We start from the raw sequence: 14,650 nt of genomic DNA on the forward strand, positions 1-14,650 counted from the left end.
GTAAGGTGTATTCTTGTTTAAAATATATTTAGGCATGAGTAAAGTATAATTTTTTGCCATAAGTTTGTGGGTTTTTATTTTTTTTTTATTTTTTTTATTTGGAGTCATTTACATTTCAAAATTTTCATTTTGGTACTTCTTGTTTGATTCTACTTTCATATTGATCACATCGTTCATTTTTGTTAGTAATCAACTACAAGTGCCAAATAAATAGCATCCTTTAAGCTGTCACAAAATTAAACATAAATGGTCAAAATAATAATTTTAAAACAGGGATCAAATAAAGATAACACCAAAAGATTAAAGTTTTCTTTGTCTTTCTCTATCATCGGCTGGGCATTACATTTAAAATAGAAAAAAAAAAGTTTCTCTTCAAACTGCTTCGTATGTCTTATTATTGAGTGTGAGTTTTGAAAATCTAATAGTTAGATTATATATTCTTCTTATATACTCTGTACTTGCAAAATTTCAAAAAAATAAAAAATTAATTGTTATATTATCAATTAAATGTTCAAGTTTTGAAAATTTCAAGTTTTTGTGTTATATAATTATGCATAAAAAATAAATTTATTGATCAAATAGTAAATAACATATAATTTGAATGAAATTTTACATATATATTAAAAATATAAAGAACATGAACTCTATTAAATTTTCAAAATTCACTCACAATAAAAAATATATAAAATATGAAGGGTTTAGGATTTCTTTTCGAAAAATATTGTTTTTTAAAATATGAAAAATAAAAAATCACGTGCATCAACTCAAAAAAAAAATAATAATAATAACAAATTGCTTTTGGTCTAGTTAATTAAACGCTCCTCTGACCAAAGATTTGCGCAAAGCAAACAGTAAAAAAGCTCAGAAGTCAGAACCCAATGGAGGGAGAGAAGCAAGAAATTCAACATACCAAGCCAATCCGTTGCATCGTCAAACTGGGTATGTCTTTTTTCTTTTTCTTTGATATAAAAATCCCATCTGTTTTTGTTTTCTTCTCTAAAACAGTAACAAAAAATTTAAATCACTTGTAAATTGTTAAACTTTGATATTTTACACTACAGCTCCTGTTGCTTTTTCCAACTTTATATTATCACATTTAATTTCTTGATCGTTTATTAGCTTTTACCAAGAAACCCAGAAAGCTAGCTTGGGCAAACATGTTTGTACAAGTCCTTTGGCAATAACAGATTATAGGGTGTCTATTATTAAAACTGTGTTTCACCCATGTTTAAATACCCAGCAAGTTAGAGACTTTGATGTGAAATTAGCAAAGAATGTCATGCAAAATGTAATTTACGGTTAAATATATTTAGAGGATAGCCAAAAGGAATAAGAAAAGAATTGTTATGTACTTTTTCTCTATAACCTTAACCAAGTTTATTAGTTATTACACTACAGCATTGTTGCTCATTTCACCTTTATATGCTTGTGTTTACCTTAATTGTTGTTTATTAGTTTTACCAAGAAGCCAGAATGCTGCTTGAGCAAACAATGTTTATACAAGTTCATTGGCAGTACTAAAATTAATGGGTTCCTATTAAATTTCATTTCAACCCATGTTTAAAATTAATCCCTGCTTTAATACCATGAAAGTTTGAGGCTTTCATGTAAAATGAGCAAATAAATGTCATGCAAAATTGACTATATGGTTAAATATTTTTTGAGGATCTACAAATGGAATACAAAAATAATTCTTATGAGCAAACTATTAAGAAATGTGCTTTGTGTTGTGAAGGAGGTGCGGCAATTACTTGCAAAGATGAACTTGAGAAGATAAATAAAAAAAACCTTGACATAGTGTCTTCTCAGCTGAGGCAAGCAATGATGCTGGGGTGGTCTTCTTCTATGAAGGTTCTTGGGATGGATTGGAGCAAGAGACATGGGGAATCAGAGGTTTCGTGTAACATAGATGATTTTGTACACAATGCAAATGTAGATTCTAGTCGTTTTGTTGTTGTTCATGGGGCAGGTCAGTAACATGGATCCATTCATGAATTGGGAAATGATTCTTGATGATAAGCATTTAAGACACTGAATTGAAATATGATTATGATGCTAATTAATAGCGTTGCATAAACAATGAGAATGATGCTTTTGGGTATAAAGAACATGGTCATTTTCTTTATACTGCAGGGCAATTTCCCTGTATTCTTTCAGGATTTGATGCTTTGAAGTTGTTTATATAGTTTTTATAAAGTACGCGGCAGTTCAATTTATAATCTATAATGGGGGTTTAGGTTCTTTTGGTCACTTTCAAGCCAGTAAATCTGGGGTTCATAAAGGAGGATTGGACCAATCTCTTGTCAAGGCTGGTTTTGTCGCTACACGAATTTCTGTAAGATGAACTGATTTTTTGTATTTGTTATTTCTTGATTTTTTATTTCTTAGCTTTTGATTTCAGCAATTGTGTAGAACTTTTCTGCACTTTAGTCAGTTGAGTTTGTGAAGATGGATTGGATATATTTTTAGAATGATAGAAGTAAGTTGAAAAGAATTGCGCAACTGAGTATAGTTGATATGGATGCTAATTTATATAAAACTTGAAATTTTGTACCCATGCACCCTTCCTTGTATCTACCAGAACTGTTTCACCTGATTAAGGTTTTTGTTAACCCTGTTTAGATGCCATATTGTTTGGAGAATTTTTATGTATGGAGTTGTTTGAGTCCTTGATTAATTGGGCTACCATGATTGCAGTTCAACAATCAACATTAGGGAAGAGGGATGCAAAAAAAAAAAATGATTGCCTTTTGAAGTACGATGCTGTATTTCATGTCAACCTACTATAGTTTTTTTGAGCCCTTGTTTCTCTTGGCCTGATTTTGTTTTGGAATTAGTACAAAAGCTATATGGGAGCCAAATCTCAGATACTAAGAAGATGTTGACCAACAAAAAAGATTCTCCACATTCATTAATCTACACTTATTTGGTGTTCAATTATATAAAATTAGGCAATTGTGATGTCAGAATTCTCTGGTTAGATCCTTTACTTCAACAATTAGTTGGTCTACTATATAGAATATTGGTGAACAAGGATCTTTTCCTTTACCTTATTTATCCTTTTCTTTGTTTTGTTTCCATTTTTTTTTTCAGGTTACAACCCTCAATCTTGAAGTTGTTAGAGCATTAGCCAGAGGTACTAATTTAGTTGTTACAATTCGACTTTTATGCATGTTTTCTCCTAACTCTACTTATCCAAAAAAAAAAAAGAAGTTTTCTCTTAGTTCTATATTTTATATATCTGCATATCTTCCTCTCCATCAAGTCTAGGTCTATAATGCAAGTCAATGTTTGTGTATCAAATGTGAAAGAATGCCGTACATATTTCTTTATAAGCATACTTTGCTCCTGACAATTTTATCATAACCAAGTAAACAATTTGACAAACCATGTCACCAGCTTCCATGAAGTTCATATTGCAAAGTTATTGGGGTTGAGAATTTGCCAACTTGTGATAGTTTCTTGTTGCCTCATTATTTGTAATTCTCTTTTTCTTGCAATCTTTTGTTCATGCTTGATATTATTTTTTGAAGGAAGATAATATGGTAAAATTTACGTTGACAGAGAATACAAATATTACAATTTCAGCAGACATTTGAATTTTTGTGAGAATGCTATCTTATTATTATGTTAGACAACCCAATTTTCTGCCTTGCATGCCTTTTAGAAATGGGAAGTAAAGCAATTACCCTTAGCAAAGTTTCGTCTTTTCTTGCAGAGGGTATTCCTTCAATTGGAATGTCTCCATTTTCATGTGGCTGGTCAACCAAAGAGAAAAATGTTAGGAGCCTCCAGAAAGACTGTTGTTTTACTATATGCACCAATAATGGAGGCTTTTTATTTATTTATTTATTTTATTCTTTCATTTCTGGAGATGCTGTCTCCTCTTCCTAAGTTTGAACTCTCATATCTCTTACAGATAGCCTCAGCAGATTTGGCTGCGGTGGATAAGGCTATTGACTCTGGTTTCATACCTGTAAGTTTGAATTGTTTGATCTATGATAATAATACTTCAAAGCTTGAAATTATAATAAGTCCTGTTCTCTTGAACATCATCTTTTCTAGGCAAAGTTAACAATCATCTGTATTGAGTAGCAACTGGTTAAATTTATCACCACACACTCAGGTGCTTTACCTTGTTTTTCCAGTAAATAACCATCTTAAACATCAGCTATACTCAAAAGCTTAAGCCACTAAATGGGAGTTTTCTGAATATAATTTAACTTTCTGAAAACCTTTTTGTTGAGTAAGTAAAAAATTATCTCATTATTAGTTCTTAGTTAGGAAGATCATTAGATAAATAGATGAAGATTACTGAAGGTGTAGAATCATATAATTTTTTAGATAAAGGAAGTGGCCTATGTCATACAGAGAGGATCATTCTTTTGCAACTAATAGTAAATGTTTTAGCTACTAAAGATGTTTATTCTTATCTGCCTTCTAGGTTCTGCATGGAGATGCAGTGCTTGATAAATTACAGGTTTGGTCCCTGTGAGACATGTTTATCACCTTTGTTAGTTATTAATTGTTAATAACCTCATTCATTTACTTTATAAAATCAGGGCTGCAGCATATTGAGTGGAGATGTTATCATACGTCATCTTGCGGCGCACTTAAAGCCTGAATATGTTGTTTTTCTTGTATCCTCTAATTTTTATGAGTTCTTTTCATGCTTAGAATACTATAAACATAAGATTCTTTTATTCATTCTAGCAAAATTAGAATCAGATGGCTTGTGGATGGGTCTTTAGTGTTTTTACCTGATAAATGTTATTGAAAGTAAATGGCTTTTACAATCCTTTTTACTATCTTGGTATATCTTGTCTCTTAATCAGAGCTCCAAAGCACTGATGAAAGCAGCCTTCACTTCATGTCACGTATAAATTTCAGTGAAACGATTAAGGGTGATGACATAGTTTTTGGGGGGAAAATAATAATTGGCTAAAATACTTTAAACACCCTAAGTTTGGGGTTCCTTCTAAATCGGTCAATTGAGTATGAAAACTTGTAATTACTGTGTTAAGTATTACAATAATGTCAACATGCCCCTTCCATCAACATCTCTTAGGATCTTGTTATTTACCCATCCATAAATGACATTGTTTTGGATAGAAAAAAAAAATTGATGTTGCTTTTAGGTAGATTAACGATGAAAATGTGACACACCATAACGGAAAAGGGCATATTGACATTATTGTAATAGTTGAGGGTTGAAATTGCAAATTTCGAAAGTCAAAGAACCAAGTTTGAAGTGACCCCAAAGTTAAGCGATGTAAAGTGCATTTTAGCCTAAATAATTTGTTTTTGTTACTAAACTGATCTTTGGAATTATTTATTATGTTCTATTAAGAACACAGATATAACTTTTCTGACATTATGTATCAAGATATGTATGTGAAGTTGGTTTTCCCAATATTCACATTTGACGCATCTTATACTTAGCTAGAGTTAAATTACCTCTCTGATTGATACGTATCAAATGACATTCTATGCTGTTATCCAATTAATGTGGATTAAAGACAGATGTTTTCGGTGTATATGACCGTCCACCAACAGAACCTGATGCAGTACTCTTGAGGGAGATTGGTGAGTACTTGTTATAAAACCTTGATCTTATACATGCATGGTATCTTAAGGAGTTCAGTTGGCTTGTTAAATGTTGACTGAAAATTTTCCCATAATGGCAGCTGTTGGCAAAGATGGGAAGTGGTCTGTTGTGAAACCAGTGCTTCAGAACATGGATAAGCAAGAAGGTTAGTGAGAAAAGAATTGAGATGTTTTATCTCATCTTGACATGGCAATATAAAGGTCCATTGTTTTATGGTGACAGTTTAATAGGAGTTACATCTGCTTTGCCACTTGTTTTTAGGATCAGCTTATAGGATATTCAAGGATTTTCTTCTTCCATCTACAGTGAGAGCAGCATCAACATAAAGCTAGATTAATCAAATTGATTTTCATTGCATGTACAAACTTTCACTATGTTTTCAGTATCGGATTTTGCTTCAGCATGACTCATGTGATGGAATGTTAAAACTATAGCTATAAATGCTGGTTGCTTCTACATGCCTTTATGTCTAGCTCAACATAAAAAATAAAAATAAAAATATTTTCTGTGCTGTGATGTGTTTGTTGATATAATGGTGGATTTAGATATACAAATATTGAGAAAAGCTGAGCATCTTGTAAAGTTACTCCTTTGTGTTAACTTAAACTTGGGAGATTCAAACAATGGGAGTCTATATATATATATATATATATATATATATATATATATACAATTAAAAAAAAAAAAAACTTTTCTGTGCCGTGTTTGTTGATATAATGGTGGATTTAGATATACAAATATTGAGAAAAGCTGAGCATCCTATAAAGTTACTCCTTTGTGTTAACTTACCTTTAGAAACATAGGATTTTAAACAGGCACAAGAATATGGATCTGCAGAGCACCAAAATTTAATAGATGTTTTCTCATATTCTGTCAACAGTTCAAACAACTGTAGCTGCTCATGATACAACTGGGGGTATGGAGACCAAAATAGCAGAAGCTGCAATGATTGCAAGACTTGGCATTGATGTTTACATTGTGAAAGTAATGACTCCTTTGTTACAATTTTACTTAATCTTTTTCAACTTATGTTTTGAGAGTTTGTAGTGATTAAGATTAAGCTGGATGCAGGCAGCCACAAACCATGCATTAAGGGCCTTAAGCGGAGAACTGAGAGACAAGAGAGACAACATTCCTGATGATTGGTTGGGGACAGTCATCCGATTCATGAGCTGAGATTGGCAGCTAAGACCACCTTGTATAATGTTGTAACATTCTGATCATCCATTCTTTTACACTATGATATGAATGTGTCAGAAAATCTAGACCCTCAAATTGATTTGAGTTTGAAATTGTTTTAGCACAGGTGCTCATTGATAACCCTGGAAATGCTCGCAAATTGAAATTTGTAATCTCTTAACATTCAATGTTTTCGGCCCTCAGTGGAAAACTGACATTCGTGCAGGGCTTGTTTATTATCCTGCGGTCCAGTTTGCTTGCCAGAGGGTTTACTATTTGGGTCATGTTACAATTGCCAATTGAGGCAGTGTGTTTCTTTAGAGTCGTACTCCAATCTTATCCTCCAAGATTCATTAGGCCTCATTATTCATTCTGTTGAGGGCTCCAAGCCAGAAACAGTAAATTCTATGCAAGGAAAATCCAATTCAGCACTGGCTTATTTTGAAAATAGTTTGTTTTAAACCGATAGATAATACATTTATGAGGATACACCAGTTGCACAAATTACTTTGTGCATGCTGTGCAATCACACTTGCATAAACGATTCATATCAAAAATACAATTTACCGTTCCTCGGATTCTATTCCCATTATTTTGTTTCTTTCACACAATGTGTTATTTATAAACTGTTTCTTTCACACAAATGTGTGATTTTATAAACTGAAAATGTGATGTAAAATCATGTTTTCAGTTATAAAAACTCATGCGCGTGTAACTTGTACAAGAGTCTTTTTCCTGTTATCTAATATAGGCATCCTCTCTCACAATGTGTGGATCCCACACTTGTGTGAAATCTACACTAAAAAACGACCGACTCACATGTTAAACGCATGAGATACATTCTCTCTCACATGTAGATCCCAAACGGTTATAAAATTTACACTATGATGGACAATACATTTATATATGAGATGATACATTTATCAAATGCATGAGATACCTATTACATATGAAGAAGCTATTCACCAATACAATATTTTCCCTATCAAAAAAAAAAAAAAAAAAAAAAACCAATACAACATTTTCATTTTTTTTTTAATTACAGTAAAAAGTCCAAAATGGATGGATCCTTGGATCCACAAACTCAATAAAAACCATCAAACTGCCACTGAAAGCGAGTGCAGAATGAGGATTGAAAAAGAAAAAGAAAAAAAGAGTACGTGTTATCAAGGGATGACAAAATCAAAAGGGCACCAAAAATCCTACAGCAAAAACAATCATCCATCCATTTCTGTACTTATTCACTCAGTCTAAAAGCACATAAATAGTATAAACATTTTCAGCACAGGTAAATTCAAATGCAATTAAGAAAAAAACCACAATTATGAGAACCAATCTATTTGAATACGAAGAACTTTAAATGGAAACTTGAAACAACATGAGGCGCTAAGAAGTGTATATACAGTCTTTGCTGGAATTTATAACTTCTCCACACCAAGACCCAGGAAATGGTTCGGTGCTAATCAAGCAGAAGGAAATAGTGATTATAAAAACCTAATTCATAATGGCAAAGTCTGGTGATAGGTAGAGGCCACATTTCAATAAGAATATTTCTGAAATAAGTGACCCCTAAAGTAAGCTACTATTATGTGGTTCTGTTTAAAGTCCTGGACTTGAAGCATTCCCCATTCATGAAGGACAATTACTTGGGGCCAATGTCCTTAAGGCCACAGATCTGCTCTTCTCCCATAGCAGACATCACTGAAACAACCAAATCTTTTCCATCACCAAATCCATCCTTGATCTGCATTATAGAATCCAAATAAATGAGATAATATAACAATACATAATCCATTAGGAAACAGTTGTGCCAACAACTTTTTTGAAAAATATTTCATAGAATCTATTATAGATTGCCTAATAATTGCCAAGTAACAAAAATTTTCGATCAGTACAAAATTCTGATGCCAAGCTGAAGCTGAAGACATTAGACATTAGAAATTAGAACTATAGAACTATAGCATCATTCACTTTTACTCTCCTAAATAAACCAGAGACCATGGGCACCTTTAACGTTAATTCAAGTACAAAATTCTGATGCTTTAACCTTATAATGCTTGCATTCCTAATATTGTCTATAGCCCATAGTGTATTAGTTTTCTTCCCAAACTGCATCAAGATGTAAAATGTGACAAGCTTTTATTTGTCAATACACTTATGAGTTCCATTCATGTTGTTAACAAGTGTATTGAAGCCATGTTGTAATAGTGCAGTGTGTCACTGTCAACGGATGAAAATAGAAGGAGATGATTCCAAGGAGGTGTCTTTGGAGCTATAAACTTTATATTATGAGTATATATAAGTAAACAGATAAAGACAAAGGAGTCAATAAATCTAAATATGAAGTACCCCCATATTTTTTATTTATTCATCTTGCAATGTTTTCATATAACAATTAAAAGGCCTAATACAGAAAACTTTCAGTGATTATTTTTTTTTTAATGGGGTACCTTGTAACAAGCAGAGACTATGTTCCTTCCTCATATAGGTACATTACAACCTATGTAGCACGGGTGCATTTCGGGATTTGGGTGCGGGTGCTGTGGGACTTGGCGATTAAAAAATTATTAAAAATATTTTTATTTATATTTTTAATATATTGTTAAGCATACTTTTTCACATTATACAAACATATACTAAATTTAAGAGCAATAGTAGATAATAACTAAAACATGATTTTCATAAATTAAACACAACTCACAAGATTGAAACTAAAACATTCCATGATGTTTGGAAATTAGAATACAACTCACAAGTTCGAAATTAAAACTAAATAAAATATAATCAATAAGACAATCAAACACCAACTTCTTCATCATCAAGATCAATGTGAGGAGAGGAGCTTATGTTTTGGCGTTTGTGTGAAACTGGGCTAAAGTAGGGTTTAGAAATAAGTCAAACGGTGCGTTCTACACCTTTTTTTTTTTAATTTCGGCCGATACAGCCGATACGACCGATTCAGGCCTGAGTCGGCCCGATTTCGGGTGAATCGGCCCATGTTGGAGCCGCGTCGGCTCGCGTCGGTGCGAGTCGACGAAAAGCACGTGGAATCCACGTGGCACAACGTGGCGGGACGCGGCCGGACGCGCGGGCAGCGGCATCCCCTGTGCGTCGCCGCGTCCCGCCGTGTCGGACACGGGTGCGGCACCTCTAGTGCCGCGTCCATGCTTCATAGATTACAACTGAGCTGGCAATAGCTAAAAAATGTAAAACAACCTCAAGCAGGACCCGTTACAATTCACAAAGTAGGACCTTGATGCTGCATACCTAAGAATAGGTATATGAGAAAAACTTTAAAAACAAAAGACTTTTTAATTAAAAAAATTTCTCTGCTAGTTATGAATGGGCTTATTTTGACAAACTATGTATAATGCATGACAAGCCATCCTCACTTGATAAAAATTCTTCTCCTTAACTATTCTTGTAAAATAAAAGGAAACAAAATGGAAGACAATATATGCGCCAAAGAAACAACTAAGAAAAGACAGAATAAGGAATTATATCCTAATATGCAACAAGAATGCGAAGCAGAACTTCTCTAGCATTTCTAGTATTACATAATCTTGATTACTAGTCTAATGTGAATATGACGGTAGAACAGAATAGCATTCATCTCAGCATAGAATAAGGCTGCCAAGAAAACAATGAAGCAGCAAACAAAATAAGATGCTAAATCCCTTTTTCTTTCATCAAAATATAGTTAGTATATTCCTAGCACAACATAGAACCAAAAACCTTTCATCCAATAATACATATTCCTTTAGAAAATAAAAATGATCCTAAACTCTATTAATTCCCAACGAAATTTAGTAATAAACAAAACTGAATACTAATTCAGCACAGTAATGGGAAACAAAATAGTGGTTTTTTACTGTCATAGTGGCCAAATGACAATAGTAAACACTGGCTCAATTGCAAAATATTTAAACAAGCAAGTTAGTGTGTAAGAAGCATGGACATGGACATGGATACAACACTACTTGGGACATGGTAACACTACAATTCTTGAAAAATTAGAACAATACGGCATTAATCAATATATTGTTATGTGTATACTATTTATTTTTAAGAATATTTTATGGTTATTCTAAGTTTTCAAAATAAACAACAACTAAGAGAATCATTAAAAACATAACTAAAATCAAAGGAATTTTTATAAGAAAAAGTCATATTTTTTCTTCTTGACCCAGTAAGGACACACATGTAGAGTGTCCCTGGCGTGTCTTTGTTCAACAAGGTCACTCAGGAATTTTGGAGTGTCTTGTTCTTCTTAGTTCTTATGTTAGCCCTATAACATATAAAAATGTTCTTCATTCAGAATACTGAAAATTACTAAAAATTGTCCCAAAACAAATAGGATTCCCTTATCCAAAACACCATAGATTATCCAAATTCCAAACCACATATAAGCTATCTACTGCGGCAACCACAAATGATTTCCAATGATTCCAAGCATACCAAAGTCAGCAAGTGTTCTTAGTGCACGTGTGTGGGTTGAGTTCCACACTACAGAAAATAGTAAGGAAAGTGAGCAGTTGATGGACGTAGATGGGTCTAAATCCTTCAGCTTAACCTTTTGGGTTGGACAGGTAACCCAATATATATAGCTGGGCACAAACCTTTTGGATGAAGCTTTTGAGGTAATACGATGTCCAACATGTATATCAATGGGCGGTTAGTGGACCCCTCGGGCGCTTCTCTCCTGAACAGCAACAAAGCTAACTGACTAATTAACGTACACAGTTTAAGCATAATTTCCAAAAATATTAGAATATATTATAAATAATTAAATTTACCATTTTTTTTATTAAGTTTTGAGAACAGTGATAATTTATCCCAAAAAAAAAATTAACTTTTTTTTTTTTCAAACGAAGGTACCTAGAGTTTTTCATTTACCTAATAAGTACTATTCCTTTAATTTAGGTGTGTAATTAAAATAAAATTACACTTCTCACGCTAAGCTTTCGCCCCATTTATAATATCTTTCTAAATTATCAATTTGCACAAATTAACACTCCAATTTGAACCGTTTTATTTGGGGGTTAAATGAGATATAATGGCAAAATTACACCAACTAATTGTGATGAAAACCCACCATTTCTGTCTTATCTAACACTTGGTTTAGATGACAGGGTACATTGATTCAATTCTCTAAAAATAGGGTATCAATGAAATAAATTGATAGATTGGAGAGGAGACATTAAAAATGAGTTTATAGTTTAAGGTGAAAAAAATATAATTTATCCTTAAAAAATAAATATTGAATGATTTTTGCTTGTCTAATACATGTTCATGGGTGTCGTAGAGAGTTGGTTGTTTATCAAAACTCGAGTCAGTTTGTGGCCAAAACCAATATGAACAATTGTGTGAAAGGTCTAACTGAGCAGTTGAGCTTGGTTCTAATTCAAAGATGGAACAACCTGACCATGCATATCAATAACATTGTTTGTCTTAGGCCTTTTAATCCTTTTACTTATAATCCCAGCCATTACATGAACTTTTTAGCTATAAACTAAAACCCTACAAGGCACAAATAGGGTCATCCAAAGTCCCATTACTGAAATTAACAATAACATGTGCTATATATGCACGCAAACATCAGGAAAACAAGAAATGCAACAATACATATAGAAGGCTCTTTTAGGCCTGAACAGGTTAATGAAAAAATTATTATTTAAAAAAATGATTTATTTATTTTTAATAAAAAAATCAACCTATTACAACGAAATTTTCATAGTAAATTGTTATAATATGTGGAATTTATTGCAACAAAAATTTAGTGTTGCATAAACCTATTTCCTTGGAGTTTATTACAACGGCTTACATCGACTTTTTTGTTGTTGTAATAACACCTATTACAATGACATTAGTTGTTATTGCAACGACTTTTTTTTGTTGTATTAAGTTTTTTTTCTTGTAGTGATAGAAGGCACTTTTAGGAATTAGGCCGGAACAGGTTAATGAAAAAAATTATTATTTAAAAAAATGATTTATTTATTTTTAAAATTTTTTTAATAAAAAAATCAATCTATTGCAACGAGATTTTCAAAGTAAATCGTTGCAATATGTTGAATTTATTGCAACGAAAATTTAGTGTTGCATAAACCTATTTTCTTGGAGTTTATTGCAACGGCTTACATTGACTTTTTTGTCGTTGCAATAACACCTATTACAACGACATTATTTGTTATTGCAACGACTTTTTTTGTTGTATTAAGTCTTTTTTTTTTTGTAGTGATGAAAGCACTTTTAGGCCTGAACAGTAACTTAATAATTAACAATATTATGGTGGTCACTAGGTTTCCATGCTTTCCTCATGCTCCACTGTATGTTGACTTTCCTCTTTAACCTTCTTGTACATTGCATATAACAGCATGTGGAGTAGCCCTAAGATCAAAATCACAATATTTGGAATCTAGACAATTAAGACAAGAAAGAAGAAATTAAGCTAAAATTTAATGGCTGAAAGTATCTAAAACAGTGATAGAATTTGCAAATGGAAATTACTTACAATAATAAAAAGGTCATGACTGAACCAACCATATGCAAACCACAATCCGGCATTCAATGTGTGGAAAAATGGTACATAAAAGGGAATAGACTCCACACTCCTAGTTCGAACCTATAAAAAAGTAAAGAAGAGTAAAATGCTTACACGTAGTTTTTTTTTTTTTGAAAAAATGAGAGTAATTAAATCTCAACTTCAAATGCTTTAATTAGTTTACTCACCACAATACTTAAGCGTCTTAAGAAAACACCAACTAAACTGATACCACAAATCCATCCTAGAATTTTGACATGGAATATGCCATCCACTACAAAATATGTGACAAGAAAGACTAAGGTGAACAACCTTGTGTTCAAAGAAGTGAATGCTTTGAGAGTCAAGTTCTACAATCAAAATTCAACATTAATATATAATTGGGTGAAAAAATCTATAATTTCCCAATTAATACAATTTTAACACAAACCCTTAGGGGTTTTGGTGCATAAACAATATATAAGACAATATATATTATCTGCATCACACAATCAAATAACTTGACTATGCAGAGAAGCAGATAATCTTCTTTGATTACTGCGTAGTACAGCCAAAGCGAGGAATTGAATAAAGCCATCATGTAAGGTTCCGATTTGAAACCTTTGGCTGATTTCTTCTTAATAATTTGATAAAATGTTGATCTGTAATATAATTTTTTATACATTAAATTTCAATGCTGATTTTTTGTTCAACAACACTAAATTTACGAGTTGAAAGTGGTGAAATTGATACTTACACTGGAGCCAACACTACCACCAACGAAATACTGCTAGCTGGCAGTAAAGAGAATATAAGTTAATTAAACTAGCATTTAACCCATTACAATTCAAATAGTTTCTTAACTAATCAATCAACTAATTAAGTTAAAAATTAAAAATGAATAACCCTAGTGGATGTAATAATCAAATAGTTTCTTAACTAATCAAAAAGTTGTTGCAATAACAACTAATGTCGTTGTAATAGGTGTTATTGCAATGACAAAAAAGTCGATGTAAGCCGTTGTAATAAACTCCGAGGAAATAGGTTTGTGAAACACTAAATTTTCGTTGCAATAAATTCCACATATTGCAACGATTTACTTTGAAAATCTCGTTGCAATATGTTGATTTTTTTTATTAAAAAAATTAAAAATAAATAAATCATTTTTTTAAATAATAATTTTTTTCATTAACCTGATTAGGACTAAAAGTGCCTTCTATCACTACAAGAAGAAAGACTTAATACAATGAAAAAAGGTCGTTGCAATAACAAAAAAGTCGATGTAAGTTATTGTAATAAACTCTGACGCAATAGATTTATGCAACACTAAATTTTCGTTGCAA

The 14,650-nt window shown here is 32.2% G+C and overlaps 1 protein-coding gene across 1 annotated transcript; it reads left to right on the plus strand.

Annotated features, from left to right (window-relative positions):
• Window positions 1–812: 812 nt before the first annotated feature.
• LOC115978810 (isopentenyl phosphate kinase) lies at window positions 813–7,151 on the plus strand. The gene is made up of 12 exons (XM_031100684.1): window positions 813–939; window positions 1,736–1,969; window positions 2,238–2,335; window positions 3,094–3,136; window positions 3,719–3,780; window positions 3,920–3,976; window positions 4,445–4,480; window positions 4,563–4,640; window positions 5,520–5,586; window positions 5,688–5,753; window positions 6,489–6,592; window positions 6,680–7,151. The coding sequence occupies exons 1-12, from the start codon at window positions 879–881 to the stop codon at window positions 6,782–6,784; spliced, it is 1,011 nt and encodes a 336-aa protein (XP_030956544.1). The 5' UTR covers window positions 813–878; the 3' UTR covers window positions 6,785–7,151.
• Window positions 7,152–14,650: the final 7,499 nt, after the last annotated feature.

Source organism: Quercus lobata, chromosome 3 (genome assembly GCF_001633185.2).
Source record: "Quercus lobata isolate SW786 chromosome 3, ValleyOak3.0 Primary Assembly, whole genome shotgun sequence".
Lineage (NCBI taxonomy): Eukaryota > Viridiplantae > Streptophyta > Magnoliopsida > Fagales > Fagaceae > Quercus > Quercus lobata.